Source organism: Crocodylus porosus, unplaced genomic scaffold, assembly GCF_001723895.1.
Source record: "Crocodylus porosus isolate Cpor-Errol unplaced genomic scaffold, CroPor_comp1, whole genome shotgun sequence".
In the NCBI taxonomy this organism is placed as follows: Eukaryota; Metazoa; Chordata; order Crocodylia; family Crocodylidae; genus Crocodylus; species Crocodylus porosus.
Window position 1 is genome coordinate 35,680,968 of NW_017728910.1, and position 18,127 is coordinate 35,699,094.

General features: G+C 40.0%; 1 protein-coding gene across 1 annotated transcript in view; it reads right to left on the bottom strand.

Annotated features, from left to right (window-relative positions):
- Positions 1-17,749, bottom strand: part of COL4A3 (collagen type IV alpha 3 chain) — an 88,496-nt gene extending 70,747 nt beyond the window's left edge. The window contains exons 1-12 of the mRNA XM_019533046.1: positions 17,673-17,749; positions 14,978-15,067; positions 11,788-11,832; positions 11,235-11,279; positions 10,906-10,968; positions 10,302-10,355; positions 9,384-9,410; positions 6,534-6,611; positions 3,330-3,392; positions 2,738-2,773; positions 2,583-2,624; positions 16-93 (exon numbers count right to left, since the gene is read on the bottom strand). Of these exons, the coding sequence (XP_019388591.1) occupies positions 16-93; positions 2,583-2,624; positions 2,738-2,773; positions 3,330-3,392; positions 6,534-6,611; positions 9,384-9,410; positions 10,302-10,355; positions 10,906-10,968; positions 11,235-11,279; positions 11,788-11,817 (516 nt within the window). The 5' untranslated portion in view covers positions 11,818-11,832; positions 14,978-15,067; positions 17,673-17,749. The remainder of the gene's footprint in view (positions 1-15; positions 94-2,582; positions 2,625-2,737; positions 2,774-3,329; positions 3,393-6,533; positions 6,612-9,383; positions 9,411-10,301; positions 10,356-10,905; positions 10,969-11,234; positions 11,280-11,787; positions 11,833-14,977; positions 15,068-17,672) is intronic.
- Between the last annotated feature and the right edge of the window lie 378 nt (positions 17,750-18,127).

Genomic DNA, 18,127 nt, shown 5'->3' on the forward strand with positions numbered 1-18,127 from the left:
AGTTCACATAATTACCGTCATATTATTTGGTTGACTTAATGTTACAATAACTGTTCCTGGTGGCCCTGGGGGTCCTGTTAAACCAGTGTCCCCCTGCAAGAAGAAAGATGACAGAAACATAATTTATTAATTACTGGCAATTCAGTACAGCCCCTGTAATCTGAAGTTGTGAAATGACAATCAATTTTCTGAGGATGTAGTTAAAATGTATTTTTCTCTTGTTATTTCTTCTCTCATACTTTGACTTGGCTATAGAATATTTAAGACTTTTCATAATTTTTTTCTAAGAAATTTTCCCACATATTTATAATACCAAAGAACTTCTTTTTATACCACAGAACTATTTAAATTTGTGTCCCCTGCCCCCTCAACTTCTTGCTGCAGTGGGAAAAGCAGTGGCAGGGTAGGCAAGCATCAGAAAAGTCAAGTAGCCTGATCCCTGCCTTTTTCCCCATTGCACCTGGCCCCCTGCCACCTGTGCTGACCCCCACTTTCCCTCCCACTACCTGCTTCCTCCATGGCTGTTTCCCATGGCTTCTGCCCTCCTCTCTATTTCCCTTCTGTAACCTGTTCCCCCTTGTACTTTTCCCCTGCCTCTTGCCACCCCTGCTGCCACTTATCCTCAGTGGTAGCTCCAGCTCTGGCCCCTACCTGGCCATGCAGCAGCAGTTGTGGTGGTGACTGCTTTAGGCCTGAACCCAGCCCTGACCCTGGTGCCAGGGCTGGTCCCTGAGCTGGAGCCTGGGCAGGAGCTGTTGCCACCACAACCACTTGTGCTTGGCTGGTCGGAAGCCCAAGCCACAATGTGCTCTATACCTAGGGTGACCATGGATCCTGGTTTGCCAAGGACAGTCCTGGATTTCAAAGGCCAGTCAAAAATTAAACTGAGCATCCCAGAATCATAGGTGCATGGGGCGCAGTCCAGCAGGGAGGTAGAACAGTAGTGTGAGCCAGGCTGCTCTGCCTCCCCACTGGACTGCACCCACACTCCTGCCTGCCAGCCTTTGCCACTGCCCGTAGCAGTGCCACTGACTTGGTGGGGGTGGGGGAGTGGGCAGTGTCCCGGATTCCCTTTTGGTCACCCTACCTATGTCCCAGCTGGAGAAAGATCAGAGCTGGAGTGACAAATAATATTAAGTGGTGGTAAGGAGCAGGGGGTGGGGAATGGTGTGGGAGGGCAGAGGCATTGTGGGGAGAGTGGCAATGTGGGCACAGAGGCATAGGCAGAGGCAGAGACAATGTGAGGGCAGTGGCAGCAGAGGACAGATGTGGACAGCAGAGGCAACAAGTGGGAGGTAGTGTATGGGGGGAAACCATCTGGGCTGCTGGGGATGTGCCAAGGTAGGGACAGAGGCAGTGTAGGGACACAGGCAGAGAGGAGGCAGTGGCAGCAGAGGACAGATGTGGAGAGCAGAGGCAACATGTGGCTGATGGTGTATGGGGGGGGCAGGCAGCAGCTAGGCAGCCCTGCAGCCACCTGCCATCTCTCCTTGTACTCAAATCCAAGATGAGGGGTTTCCTGCCATGTTGAATGGGGAAAACCCTTTATCTTGGACTTCAGTAAATACTGTAGTATTTGCAATATTTTGTTTAAAACAGTTATAATGTATTACTTTTAATCATGTATTAAAGCATCTTTTCTAGAGTAGCTGTAGCACTTTTGCCACTTAACTTCAACTTGGTAGTAAAATACAAGGTAAACATTACAAGTTTATTTTCAAAACTGCAGCCAATATAATATAGGTAGATCATTTTAATAAGACTGCTAAATAAAACCATAACCTCTCATATTTCCTTGACCTCAAAGTATGCTCATTAAGAGCCTTTGAGTGCATGAAAAATGCTAAATCTAAAATTTTCATCAGAACTTATAAAAACTCATCACTCATTTTAAACTATTTTTAGCCAGTCAAGTGCCCTTGCATGGATGTTCAGGATAACAATCTAGCTGCAGGAATATGGAGGAATCCAGATCGTTTGAGTTAATCAGCTTTATTCATAGTAATAGATATAACACTACAAGGCAAAAATATTCCAGTTTTGTAGCATAATCTTGAATACTTTCTTGGAAAACACTATAATTTTAGATAGCATCATGTGGATTGCTACTGAAAAGCTGTGGGTTGAGAGTATCTGAGACAGAAATCTATGGCAGGTGCTACTAATATATGAATTATTTATCTCCTTGACTATCTGAGGATTAGCATTTCCAAATCCTATTGGACTGTGCTGCACTGTGTGCTCCTGTAATGTAAACCACACTGATGTTTTGTGTCGGTAAATATTAACTGCTGGTTTCACAAAGTAAAGCTTCCTCTTGGACAGTTACCTTGATGCCATCGTTTTTTCTCCCGCAGGATGTTTAAATTATAAGCTGCTATGTAAAAACAGTTTTTCCCTGACATATCCTCATCCCCATCCTCCAGTTAAAGCAGTCTGTAAAGATTTTCCTCTTACATATTTACTGCAAAATGTTTTGCACCACAGTACTTACTTTTCAAGAACATTCCATCTTAGGACATAGAAGTAAGAAGATATGAGAAGCAAAACTATTTAATGTTTTGGGAATGTTAGGTAACTACCTTTTGTCCTTTAGTGCCTATGACTTTAGCCCCCATGAGACCCTGCAAAATATTTAAAAATGTTACTTATTCATTTAAAAAGCATCAACAAATAATGAATGTATGGCATTATATACAATGTAATAGAGTTTATTATATTACAAATTAGAAACTACCTTAGGTCCTGGAGGTCCCACTCTCCCGCGAATACCCTAGAGGAATAAAACCCAAAGTTTACAATTCCAAAATCCTTATTACCAATTTAAGGTCTTATTCTAAGCCAGCTGAAAATAGGATTTTTTTTCCATTGACTTCAATAGGCTTTTAGATTCTAGATTTTCTGCCTTGCCATATTTATTGATTTTTGATCTTCACACCTGTAATTAATTGCGGGAGCAAATATCAACAGAACTTCTAACTACCTGATAAGCAAGTGCAAACATATAGATGTCTAAGTTAATAGATGTAAATGGAAGTTAATATAGCATAACATCATATATGCAATTATTTTACTATGCAAAATTATGCCTACATAAAAAGGACTACTTTGAAAGTCTAGAAATTATTAATTGTCAAGATTAAAAGAAATAAAAAACCCTAGTCATCTGCACAAACTCTCTGAATTCTACACACACTACTTCTTAGGCTGAAATTTTCTTAAACTGTCAGAGGCATGAAGTGTCCATTTTCCTGCATACTGAAACTTCATTGGGATTATGGGAAAATCCCAGGATTAAACGGTAATAAAGAGTCTCATTTTATACTTACTGGAATTCCCTGAGGGCCCTGTGGTCCAACTGGCCCTTGTAATCCTTGTGGACCTGGATCACCCTTTGTATTAAACAAGAAATGATAATAAATGCCCTCGTATTTTAAAGAAAACAAGAATATTAAGAACCCCCTATTGTGATAAGCACAATGAGTTGAGTTATAGTGTAGCAATATTAATAATTAATATATTCTTTGTATACATTGATTTAGTTAATCTAGATTTTAAAAATATTGATAAAGCATTATTCCACTGTAGTACAGGCTTAACTATTGTGAAATCAAATAGTTGAGTGGAAGTGTAATTTCAGTTGAAATTATAAAGGCTCCTTTACAATTCTTAAGGGTAAAATTTTTAATAAATCAGGATCTACTTAGGACATAGGACTTGTCATGTTGGGTTGGACTAGGCATCTCCCTGAATTTCCAGGGTTTCTCTCTAAAATCAGCTATATTCAAAGGAAGGTCCAGTTAGCGGACAACTATGGAACAGCCTGCCTTGGAGGAAATTCCTTTCTAAACTGTTAGCAGTTGGCTAATGCCTTCAAATATGGGGAAAAGATACCTTCTAAAATTAAAATAAGAGACTAAAGGCATATTTAATATCAAGTCCCGATAAGGCTCTATTACTATCTGTTATTATTATTATCATCTACACACTTATTTAACTTTACTAAGCTTTTGGCCTCTAGACTATTCTGAGCGGTGAATATGACATTAATTTTCTATTGCTTCAAAAAACCTCTAAAGTTTTAAATATATGAACTTTCAGTTTAATTCAATATTCTCTAGTGACTGTTTTATGAGTAAGGCTGAATAGTAATGCCAGGCCTACCTTCCCTTTACCAAACATTATTCAGTATACCTTTATCATTCTCACTCTAAATATAGTCCTCTCTAAGCAGTCCCAAGCTTAGGTTTCCTTTCATACAGATTTTTTTTCCAAATGAGCAAGTAGTTTTTGCATCTAATATGTTCTTTGTGAGAACAGAATCCATGTAATAATGGAAATGGCAGGGACTTCTGGACACCATTACTCCAACCTTCTGCCCAAGGCAACATGGCTCCTAAAACATTCTAGCAGAATAATTATTTAATATACACTTAAAAACTTCCACTGAAGGAGATTCCACAACATCTCTAGGTATACTGTTTCAATGCTTAACTGCTTTCAGCATTTGAAAGTTCTTCCTAATACTGAACCTGGGCAGAGAAGGACACTGGTTGCTCGGAGAGCACGAGGGATGGCTTTGTGGCTAAGGCTCTGGACTGGGACTCAGGAGACCTAAGTTCAACTACTGGTTGTAAGAGACTCAGTGCTTGACTCAAGGTCAATATTTGCTCTCTGTATGCTTTGCCACCCACCTGTAGTGTGAGGCTGATGCTGACCTACCTGTGAGGATTTCTCTAGCTCACCTCCTGCCCTTGGGGCACGGGGCTGGACTAAATCTCCCTTGTTGCAATTTAATTTCATTACTCCTTGTTCCTGTCTTCCTGTGTACTCAGAAAAAAAAATCATTATCTTCTTTATAACTATTTTTTTTATATTTGAAGACCATTATCAAATCCAGACTAAAGTCCAATTCCTCCAATTTTTCCTTTTATGTCACATTTTCTAGACTTTTAATTATTTTTGTTGCTCTCCTCTGGACTCTTTAGAATTTGTCCATGTCTGTCTTATAGCAGGGTGCCATATACTAGACACTGTGCTCTAGACTAGGCCTTATCAAAATTGAACAGAATGGAAGAATCACTACCAGTGACTTGCATATGACCCTCTTGTTAATATATATCAGCATGCTATTACCATTTTTGCAACTGTATTTTACCATTGCCTCATATTCAGCTTGCAATCCACTATAATCCCCAAGCCTTTTTCTGCAGTGCTGCATCTCTTTCAAACATTTTGTATTTCATGTGTCTGTTTTTTACTAAGTGTAGTACTTTGCACTTCTGGAATTCCATCCCATTTATTGAGATTCCCTTTTCAGACTGTGGGAGGGCACTGTTGGTGCCTGCCACCTTAAGGGATTAGTTAGGCATCCAGCAGATGCCTGATGGCAGCAGCCATTTTGAGACCCTAGTATATAAAGGCTGCAGTCTGGTGCTACCAGCCCAGGCAGAAACATTGCCTAGTTGAGCTGCAGTAGGAACAACCCAGAAGGTAAGGGCAAGCAGTTATGGGGATGGCTAGGAGGCTCTTGGTTCTGGGCATGACCTAAAACTGCACCCTGCCATGGATGGGTGGCCTGGTGGGGCTCCTGGTGGTGCAGAAATCCCCAGGAAATGCCAGGCTAGTTACCACCTTGGTGAAAGGCAGGTCAGGGTGCCTTAAACCCCAGCTCCCACAACTGGGTGGGTAACCCCATAGTAGGGTCAAGAAGGCAGACCTGTGAGAGAGAGAGAGAGAGTGGGCTAGATGCTCAAGAAGCCTGACTTGAGGCACCCTTGACTGGTCAATGGTGGGGCCATAGAGACAGCTGAGCAGGCTGGCAAGGGATCCAGCCCCAAGAACTGCCCCCTGTCACACAGATGACTAGGTGACCAAAACTGAATACAATATTTCAGATGACAGTATAAATAAGAAAATAATCATTAATATTTTCTAACTCATCTTTTTAGGCACCCTAACATTTTATTAGCTTTTTAGATCTTCGCTGCACATTGAGTAAGAGGTCTTTATTAGGTTATCCCTCATGATGCCCCGGTGTTTTCTCTGATTAATTAATTAATTAATTTGGGAAACTAACAGTATGTATAAACAGATCAAATTATTCTTTCCAGATAACTGATCACCTTGATTTCATTAAGAGCGAATTTCATTTGCCATTGTGCTGCCTATATATCTATACTGGATTCACAAGGGACCTCGATTGTTTTGAAGTACCTCATAATTTTTTTCTAGTATCAGCTACCTTAAACAATTTTGCCATCTACACATTACCCTTTTCCCCGTTTGCTAACAAATCCAGTAAGCACCTCATCTTAGAAAGCACAGCTAGCTTCTATTGACTTGGTATAATTTAAGTTTTGAAAGGGACAGGATAAATAGGTCATGAATCTCATATAACCTGTATGGTGTAAACGTGATAAACCACTGAGAAACAAATTATTTTCCCCAAGTATGATTACCTATAAAAAAAAAAAGAGGAAAAAAATACAACCCCTCCCCATGCATTGGAGTGTAAATTCTCTTTGAATTACCTGAACCCCAGGTATTCCTGGCATTCCTGGGACACCTTTTGCAACATTGCCTTCATCATATACACTTGGAGGGCATCCCTTGAAAAAAAGAAAATGAAAAAAGTCTGATGAAATGTTATATTATGGAATTCCTTTGTGTAATTCAAAACTCCAAGCTGTAAAATTCTCAGCAGTAATAAATAAGGGTGAACTCCAATATCAGGATATCATAATGTATTTTTTGTCTATTATGGAAAATTCTATAAACTATTTCATTAAACTGCAAATTACTTATGTATACTTCAAATCTCTACTTTGATTGTACAGATGGATATAACTTTGTATTGGTATCAAAGGATACCAATATAAGCTGTTATAATGTAACTGTTACATTTGCATGATACAATAACAGTGCAAGTTACTTTAGAGCAATAATTCTTATTCTGCATTTGTTGTTAGAGACTTTTAAAAGGTGTTGCACAATATTAGCACTCTTAGGTGTGCAAACACATGATTTACAAGATAAACCCTGAGATTTCAAATAGGAATCTATAGTGTCAAAAACCTTCTGATCTGTTATGGTCTAAGTTCTTTGCAACAGAAGAACTGCTCTGTTATTTTTTCATAGTAAAAATGTGTGAAAGCTAAGAGCAGGTTGTTTTGAAGGGATGCATCGAGTTTAATGAGGGGTGCCTCTAGTCTAAAAAGGTTGAGAACTGCTCTAGATGGGAGAGAAAAACATTCTTGTTTTCTTTATAATACTATCTTTGGAAGGCAATTTTGCTTTTTAGTTTGGAAAAACACTATTAAAAGGCTGAGAGCAATTCACACCTTAGGGCATAATGTTTCTGAACAACACTGCTTTCTTTTAAGGAAACTATAAAAGTTTCTTAAAGGAAATGGGTGTGATTCATTGCTGCATTACTCCAATTTTTAATTGGTGTAATAGTACTGAAGTCCACAATTACACTGATCAGAAACCAGCCTAATGCAGGGAAGAATCAGGACCAAAAATATTCAGACTTGCTTTTGATACAGCTGCTTTCCTGATGTGCAAGATAGTGGAAGAGTTCATGGTGCTCCTTTGGAGCTCCTTGGCACATGTGCAGGTAGAGTTTGCTTTTCCAAGTAACCTCAGATTGTGAGGCACCTTCAAAGATTAGGGAGAAATAAGGGCTAGAGTCCACAGTATTTAATTTTTTAAAGCTGTGTGGCTGTAGGGGCACTATGCTGAGGTACTCTGGAAGAAATTGAACAGGCCCTGTACTAAACAGACCCTGTAATTTGCTTTTTCATAGGAAATGACTCCTTTCCTTGCTTCTAGTCTTCCTGCTTATGGTTGGAATTGCTTCTGTCTGCAACTTCCTCCTCAAATACACATATCAACAATAATTCTTCCAATTATCTCTGCACTCCTTTGTGTGCTAAATCTCCTACCCAGGGTATTTGATAACTATCTGTAGGGTTTTGTAAGTGTTTTTAGTGAAGGACTTGGAGCAGCATTCTATTTCCCTTTGAGTGCCTAAATTGTAATTCTCTAACCATGTAAGTAGCATTTTTGGTACTTACACACAGGCTGCAATTCTGTTATCTCTGAACTGCAGATGAAGAAGCATGTGCACATGGACTGAGCATGGCCAGTAGGCTACACACTGACTGGGCACATATGCAGCTACATAAACATGCCCATTCTGTACAAGTAAGTGATCTGAGTCCTGAAAATGTAGCTGACCAGAACTCATGAGTAATGGGTGTTAGACATTGGAGGAGAGCCCTCCCACATTTTACCACAATAGCTGACACTAAGATTCCCTCATTCTGGGCCAGGTGGGGTGGGGGGGCATACTAATCTGCCTTTCTCTGACTTCCCAGCACAGCACTTTAATCACCATATCATAGAAAAGGCACTATAAAGTCTCCTTTCAACCCCTCCTTTTGAAGCTGGCCCGCAGGGCAGCCAGAAGAGGGAGATATGAGGCAAGAACAAGTTAGTGGGTGTTCAGTTCAGTGGAATGGATGTTGCTCTAGTTTGGAATCTTTCTGCTATAATAGGGGGGAAAAAAGCTTCCCCCACTGCATGGCTCTTCATCCATTTTATCTAATGAGTATTAAGTGCAAGGGACAGTGGTTCAGCTTCAGAAGCAATGCCTCAGAGGGTAAACCAGAGGGATGTAGGTTCAAACCCCCTTCAAACACAGGGTATAAAATCTAGAGGCATTTTTAAAATCTAGGGGCATTTTTACACATGCTCTGGGACTAGATGAGGATGCTTTAATTAGAGCCGCTCTGAGAGTGGCTCTAATTAAAGTGCCTGAGGCATCTCATGTATTGGTGTCCCTGCTCTTCAAAATGGTGGTGGGGGCACTTTATCTAAAGCTTGTTGAATAAGCTTTAGTTACAGCACACCCTGCTGTCATTTTGAAGCACGGGGATGCTGATACATGAGATGCAAAGGCTGGCTGAAGCATGGTAATTACCCATAATTACAGTGCATTGGACCAGCCCTCCTGGCTCATATATAAGCATCCTAGATGTCCTGCTTCCTGGGCAAGTACCCTGACCATTGAGCTATTGGAGCTAAAGCATAGGATAGTTCTCTTCCACCACCCCACCCCCTGCCGCTGCTTCCCAGACTTGCATTCAAAAATATCAGAAATCAGAAGACATGATATCAGCAATCAGAAAACATGAAATATTGATGAATGTATTGTATGCCATGTTCTGGTGTTAACTGCTCTGTACTTCTGGGAAATAGATTTTGTAGCTGAAATGGATGTAGACAAATATCACACATCTTTTACAAATCTTTTTTACATTAAAAAGATAAATGGTTGATCAATGAATATTTAATAACTGTAAATAAAAATTTACCTTTTCTCCTTTAATGCCATCAACACCCTAGGAAGAATAACAACAACTTTAGTTTTAATAGAAAAGGTAACAAGTAACACAGATAAAGACATTCAGATAGGGGTAACCTTGACTGGGTGACTTGTTTTTACAAGTACCAAGTGTATAGTCTTCAATATATACAGTCTACAGTCTCAGAACAAAAGACTTCTTGTTAGAAAGTGGGCCACTCTAACATTCAGTATTTAAAAACTATTGTAAGTTTAGTTTGTGAGACCTGACTGTTTTTTAATGGGAAGATCTTTTAAAATGGACAATACAGCTTAGAGGAGATCAGGTTTTGTGCTATAAAATATGACAGAATGTTCCTTTTTAATCCCCTGTTTCCAGTTTATTTTTTTTCTTGAAATATCTGATGGGGAAATCAAGATTTAAGGTAAAAGCAAAGGATTCTGAAAGAAGGCACCTGGGATTTAAGTCACTGACTTCAGCTGACCCAGGTCAAAGGTATTTACAGTACATGCTTAAATCTCTTTGAGGTTCTGGACCTTACTACTTAATTTTCAAGAGCACCTATTAGTAAGGCTGCCTCCAGTTTAATCCTCAACTTGGGAAACAGCGTTCAATTTTCAGAAAACATTGCACACTCAATATTAATGAAGAAGCTGCATTTGTTCATCAACTATGATGTTCAGGGCAATAGGGCCCTCCCCACAAACCCAATGCTTCAAAACATAAGTCACTTTGCAAAATGGACCATAAGCCCCTTTTTCCTAAGTTTTCAAGGTAGAAATATGTTGGCTTCCACAGCCCAGTATCTCAGAAGTAGATTGGGAAACTTATTTATTTGTAAGGGACTTTGTGAACTTCAGATGAATAGGCTTTATCTGACAGAAAAGCACATTACTTTGAATTTTATCACTAATATTAGACACTTACTGGCCTGCCTGGAGCACCTTTTCTCCCTGGGAGCCCTGGAAATCCTTGTTCACCCTGAAAATAAACATTTTCTTATTATTAATGTTGTTAGAAGAACCGCTGACACATTTATTTGATTATCTATGATTTCTAACAAGATGTTTCCCCCTTCAAGAATATCTAGTACTCTTGACTACATGGCTGACTGACAGCTATTTCAGGGTCAAAAAAAATGAAAACTGAAAATAAAGACATTAATCACAGTTTGTTTTCAGTCTAGACATATTATAAATGAAGGCTTACAAAGCACAGTAGATAAAAGAGTTTCAAACTGCTTAGAGAAATTATTTATAATCTAACTCGCCCTCGTCCTGCATCCTCAGGATAGGGAAACATCACAGAAAAGATTAAATGTGGTTACTACACAAGTGATTACCACACTTTTTCCTTTTCAAAGGCAGTCATATAAAAATGTCCTAATCAATGAGGTGGTAGACTGGAACAAAGGGAATTTCCAATGGATTTGAAAAAAGGCATTTCAGAGTACTTTTTTGGCAGCATCCTTATATTTCTAAGGACATCCTCTAACAATTCCCAGAAGCACTGTATAATGTTTGACTCCTACCTTTATACCGTCACATCCTGGAATACCTGGTTGTCCAGGAGGACCAGCCTTTCCTGGTTCACCCTAAAATAAAATGAAAAATTGTCAGCAGTTTGTTAATAAACAATTATGTTGCTTTATGATGACAGTGAAATAGTTTAGGTCGATGCAGTATTTCAGAAGACTTTCAATGTGTTCTTACAACTTTATAATGAATAAGAACTACTGATATCAAGATTGTTATCTCTAAATTAACTGACAACAAAATGCTGAATATTGACACTGAGTTGAGGAATACAGAAGTTACTATTTGTAACAAAATTGGTTAAATCTATTTTTATTTTACTTACAGGAAGGCCTGGGGAACCTGAAAAACCAGGCAGTCCTGGCTTTCCCTAATGATACAGAAAGAGACAGAGAAAGAATATTACAAAATTAGGAAAAAATGAATGCATCATATATACATTACCCCACTTGTAAGAACCAAATGAACATTAAGAAGGTAGTCCAGTGTTTTTCAAATGACTAATTAATTTTCCCCAACCATTCCCCTAGGACAGCAGATAGGACTGGCATCTGCAAACTATGCATAGATTAAAACATTTTAAGGTCAGAAAAGTTTCCCAATCTAACTTCAGCATAGATGAACACCGAAATCAGATAAATACTGAATAAGCACACCTGTGACTCACATATAGCATAACAAAGTAAAAAAGGGAAATAATTAAAAGAGGATATATTCAGTGCCACATCTTTCAAATGCACATTAGCATGCATTGCAGACATTATGAATATCACACAAATGCATATCACCATCAGTAGTACATGGTTTTATTTGATAGTAAGCCACATAAATAGTTAACATGACACAATTCATAACAAGGTTATCTAACTAACGCTTACCCTTACACCTTTATGTCCGGGAAAACCCATAAGCCCTGGAGAACCCTAAACCACAAACAAAAAGTAACATATATTAAAATTATGTGCAATTTTTGTGATATTAAGGTCAGCATCTACAAATCACTTATTTATATTATTCCTATATGTGCATTAAACAAATTAAAAGGTGTTTGCCACAACTAGTGCTAGTATCTTATCCCCCTCTGATTATTATTTTATCCCATCACAGACCCCCAAAACCCACAATAACAAGGATCTGAAGGAAAAAGGTCACCTCAAGAGTTAAATCTGAAACTTCATAGATAACAACCAAAACCTTTCCACTGCACCCAAAAGGGAATTGAAGACTATCCAGAGCTTAACATACCAAAATGTGTTTTTATATGATTCTAAGCCCTAAACCAGGGGAGGGCAAAATCCAGCCCGCAGGCCAAATCCAGCCTGTTAAGGGATTTTGCCTGGCCTGTAGCGGGTCTTTCAGTCCTGCCCAGCTCAGATGCCATGGCATGTGCAGCTGTTCCCACTGCCCCCAGGCATGCAGTGCGGCTGGGGTGGCACAGCAGCTAGATACACTTCCCAGTAGCCCTGGACGCGGTGGCTCCTTCCATCTGCTATGGCTGCCAGCCCCAGCCCCAGCCCTAGTCGCGCTGCCTGAGCACCCTCAGCGTATCTGCCCCTCCCCCACCAACAGGGGCAAGACTTGCATGGGCAGGCTGCTCAGCTGGGCAGCTGGGATGGGGCTGCGGGAAGGTGGGAAGTGGTGCCTGGGTGCAAGTGGGCATGCAGGGCCAGAGAGACCCCAGGACCTTGGGGTGGTGACAACGCAATCGGCTGCCTGTATGTCCCTGCAATGGGCGCTGGTTCTGGGGGCAGGTGTGTGCAAGGAGCACACTGTGCCTCTTTCTGAGCCCTGGCCCCAGGCTGTCATGTCCCCAAGAGCCCAGAACTAGCTCTGGACGCAGCTCCCCATATGCCCACAGCCCCATCCTGTCCACCCAGACCTGGACACAACTCCCTGTCTGGCCATAGCTCCACCCCTTCTTCCCAGCCATGCATCCAGCCGCACAGGTCCTAGCTAGTCCCCATGGAGACCCCTAGGATTGTGAGGCAGTGACAACCTGGGGCCAGGGTCAGGGAAGAGCGCCAGTTCTGTGGGCAGGAGCATGCAGACCATGGCTCTGTCCCAGCCCTGCACTGTCGCTGCCCTGTGATCCCAGAGCCTCCATGGTAGGGTGCACAGCGAGGCGGATGGGATGAGGCCACAGCTGGATGGGGAGCTGCGTCCAGGGCCAAGTTCAGGGTCTTGGGGTGATGACAGAGTGAAGCTGAAGCTAAGGCTGAGCCACAATCCACTCCCTGCACACCCCTACCCATAGAACCTGCGGCTGTCACAGGGGCATGTGGGCAGCAGATCATGGCTCTGTCCCTGCCCCGGTCCCAGGCCTGTGACCCTGCCCCATGATCCTGGCCTTGCCCACCCATCCTGCTCCTGAACACTGCTCTCAGCCCAGCTGGGACCCCATCCCACATAGGGAGCTTTGGTGATCTGTTGGATGGGATGGAAGATCTGCTGACCCAAACCATGACAGGTCAGCAAAACTCCCTATGTGGCTCACAGGCCCAAAAGACTGAACAAAATAGCTAATCAATTTATACGAGCTCCCTGACATAACTGTAAACATAGCAAGAAATTTGGACCAAATTTTGCAACAATGCGCAAACAAGATACTATTATAAACAGGATTTATTTACACACAAAGTAATCTTGCTGTTCATGGAGGTGATTTACTGTTGACAACAGAACAGTCTTTGAGATAAATTTCAGTACCTTGATTTTGTAATAAACTTAGCATTTGCTAAACAGATGGATTTTTAAGTACAGAGGGCTTGAAAGGACCTCTTGCATGACTAAATCCAGTCCCTTGCTGTTGTATTAATCCTTGTTAAATAATCCCTTTCATAAACTGATCAAACTCTATCTTAAAAGTAGGTAGAGTGCCAAAAATTAGGTACTGTTCCACCAGTATTATGTTTGCGAGATATTTAGAAGAGAACTTATGACCATTAGAAACCTTCTCATTCTCAGACTACATTATTTGTGACCTGTTTATACTCATTTACTTGTAAGTCAACATGGTCCTTAAATGTATTTTTCCTTCCCTGGTGTTTTCCCTTTGTATATTACAGTCTTCCTTTTTCCCTCCCTCACTATCCCCAGTGTTTACTTCACTGGATTTAAAGAGGGAATGCCTTTATAAAGAGTATTGTCTACTCTCCTTTCTCCCTTTTTTTGTTATTTCTTGCTGCATCAGTTTTGATTTCTCCACCTCTAAGGATGGTAGACAGCGCTCTTTGTTAAGAAATTGTTAGAAAATCACTCTACCTTATAATCGGTGGCTCACAGTTATTATGCTTGTTCCTTATGCTTGTCCTCCACCCACACACACCTACACACACACACACACACACACACACACACACACACACCCTACTGTATTTAAAACACAATGAAAAAATTAAGCATAAAAATAATTACAATTTTTAATCTAAATATTGTTTTTCTGTATTCATGCCACTTCTAAGAAAAGTTTAAGGTTGGTGCTTAAGTGGATTTAGGCGAGAGGTCTCATGGTAGTTTACCCTTCCTTATACTTAGCTTTTTTATTCTTATGTCACCACCCCACTTTTTATGTAAATCAATGCAAGTTACTCACTAGGGAGCAGGGAAAAGTTGGAGTGAGGTAAGAGCCACAGCACGGGACTATTTACTTTAGTTCTAAAATTCCAAAGTTTTGGCTGAAGAAACAAACATAACCATGGCGTATAAACACTTTTCACAATCAAGTCACTCAGTGGAATAAATAGGCTGTGGGAATATGTAAACTGCATGGGAGAGTGTAAGGATTGGACACATGACATGCTTGCACTTGTTAATTTACATAAATTTTGTATGGAAATAGGAACTGCAATGGGACCCTGAGTGAACAGCTCTACCAGGGTAGCCACACACAGCCTATTACTATTATATGCCTTGCCACTTTGCTGTGGAGAGCAGGTAGGAGTCTGTTTGCTTTGAACAAAGGACAGTCTTATGGCTTTTATTATTTCCACAGTTCTTTACATAAATCCTATCCCTCACTTGTGCACAGACACATACACCTGCTGACACACACACAGATCAGGAACCTACCTTGGGTCCCTGTGGCCCTGGAGGCCCCTCAGGGCCAGGAAAACCTATTATCCCAGGTGGACCTTGAACACCAGGAAAGCCCTTTTCACCCTGTAAGCAGCAAAACAAAGAAGCCCATAAAATATCTTTGTCTTTCTTCTGTTAATTTATTTAAGAGGTTTTAGTTACTTTGGGCACCTATTCACTTTTATTTGCCCATCACTGTGCCGATTCTGATAATCCCATCCTCACTGGATAGTTCCTTAGTCCATGAATAGTCCCCACCAAATTCACATGCTCGTTAGTGCAAGAGGTCCCAGTGGAGTAGGGTGCTGTTTTGTGAATGCAGAAGCATCAGAATCTGGGCCACTACATTTAAGCTTATGACAAAGCACAGGGGCTACCCTAATATGCATGTACAATCTTACAATCTTAAAAGTAAGCACATGCTGAAATGCTGGTCTGAATAGAAATGGACTTAAAGCAAATATTTAAGTGCTTTCCTAAAGCAGAGGTACATGAATACCACACAGTAGCATGGCATAACATTTTGTCCTCCAACTCGAATAGGCTTCCCAGGAAACTTTCCATCCGTGTTGGTTGTCTTGTTGTTGTTTGGGGGATAAGTTATTTCACAAGTATTACCATACTTGACATTTTCAGCTTAGACATAGGGGGTAAAATGATGTCACGTTCATGCAGAAATATAGTAACAAAAGAGGCATTGAGGAGGTAGAAGAATTTAAATTAGGGGAATTCATCTTCAAAATTTTAGCAAAATTATAATTGTAAATAACTATTTTCTGACCCTTTTCAAAGGGATGCATGCAGGTTAAAATAATAATTTATGGAGTTAAGCTCTTTTGGGAAGAGATTGTCTATTTGTTTTGTGTTATATAGCCCTTAGTATGATAGGGCCCTGTCCTGGTCCATGATTAGAGCTATGAAAATACAAATACAAACAACAACAATAGAAAATGCTATAAAAGCTGGGAAAAGAAAATGGAGGTATTCATTCATTATTCATTCTTTTAGACAAAATTTTCTCATTGCTTTATCAATGTGTCTTAGAAATTCAGTTCTTCTCAGGCAGATGAGCATTTTGACTTTTAAAATAGATTAGAAATGCTATTTTATACCCAGTGTATGTTGTGATCAAGGAAAGGTTTTTATGAAAGCATCAATTAGCTCCATCTAGTAAATGATAATTGTGTTACTAAGTTTGAAATAAATGATAAGTAAAAAGGAAGGAAATTAAGTTAGCTTCTTAAAATGAGTAGTTTACTCAGGATGATTCAAAAAAGATAGGAAAAAATATTACTCTTCTTGGAAGTTCAGAACAGTAGAGACTCTTTATGCCTGAAGAAGGGTGACTGCATCCAAAGCTTGCCAAGAACCTTTTTCCAGCTACTCAGTTGGTCTAATAAAAGATACCACATCTACCCAAAGAACCTTGCCTGCCTATGTTCTTAGACCAACAAGGCTACAACCATTTATACCCACAAAAAAATTATTGTATTATACCAAGATCTGCCACTAGATGGCACGCAGTCCTAACTTGTGAAAAATATTCAAGACCTGAACCTTTCTTCATTCAGCAAGGCTACATTGCCACAGAAGCAAGTGATAGGAGGGGTCCCCAACTCTTGGCCAGTAGTTTTATCTTTTGAAAACTTTACTGATTCGTACATTGTGTTAGTAGCTTTATCTTCATTCCTGAATGCTGTGGCTGACACAGCTGTGATCCTATAAGCATTTATTAACATTCCAGAGTTTGTAAAGCACAATGAATTACCTAATTATCCTGACCTTCTTGAACAACTATACCCTCAATACACATTTTTATTAATAACTGTCTACTTAATACACTGTTTAATCTTTTTTCAGTCTTTTAGTAGGTAGTTATGATATTCTCATTTTTCTTAAAGTCTCACAGTTCATCTTAGTTAAATCAAAGTTAGACCAATAAAAATATTTTTTTCAGTTCAGTTTGAAGAGGAGTATAATTATTAATAAGTTATCACTTGCTGTAATAACTAATAAAGCTAATTTTTAGCTTTTTCCATTAAAATTCACCTTTCTCAAACCACAGTTGGCAGTGCACATTATGCTGTAATAAACCTACGTATGGCAGCCTGATCTGAGAGTCTTTCCAGCCTGATTCAGCAAGCACTTTTGCACATGAAAACATTTATAAACCAAAAGGGCTACTTATGTCTGAAAAGTTATATGAATATATGACTGGGACTTGCCTATGTTGTTTTGGTATTCCAACTGCCATAGTACTGAGGGGCAGTCTAACCATAGTCAGGACCTCTCTGAAAAGCTGCACTCCATTTGTGAATTAGCTACTTTTCTTCTACCAGTAGAAACTGTAACTCTTAGTATTTCTATATCTCAAAACCTATTTATTAGATAGCCTTACCTTTCCAGCTGTGGTTAGCGCCAAGCAGAGGTACCTGAGCCGGAGCTCAACTACTATAAAACAGGGCTTGCAAACAAGATATTCTACACTAGAGTACAGCCCCTGAAACCCTTTTCTGCCTTTGGTCTGTTATGGCCTGAGATTGTTAAATGCCAGTGCATACTATAAGGTTCAACTTTCTTTTTTTGGCTAGGAGTGTAGTGGAGAATGGGCAAGGCTGGGTACGTGGAGGGAGCTACAAAGGTAGCTGGCTCATATTAAGCTTGGAGGTAAAAATATATTCAGTCTTACCTTATTACCTTTTGTTCCATCACAGTAGCAGGAGCTTTTTGCTTTGCAGACACAGTTCTGAAAACAAAAGCCAGAAACTTTAAAATAGACTTCAGTGCACTAATAGATGGACAATTTACTTGAAAATATTAGAGCAATGAGAGTTTGGATGAAGTAATATTACAATATATTTTATTACTGTGTGTATAATAATCATTCTTACAATTTAACTATTAGCCCGTTACTCCTCACAACAGATCTTTGAGGCATGTAAATTAGGAAAGGTAAAGCTAAGAGTTTGTGGGCACAGAGGCAGTAACATGTTAGGGACTGGTACAACGTAATTCTTGTTTACAATAATTTTCTCTTTCATTCAATCCAGTAAAAATGCTTTCAAGGACCTTTTCTGGCCTTCTGATGTGTGCACCAATCCATACCTTAGCTCAGAATTCTCCACATGTTAATTAAGGTCCTAA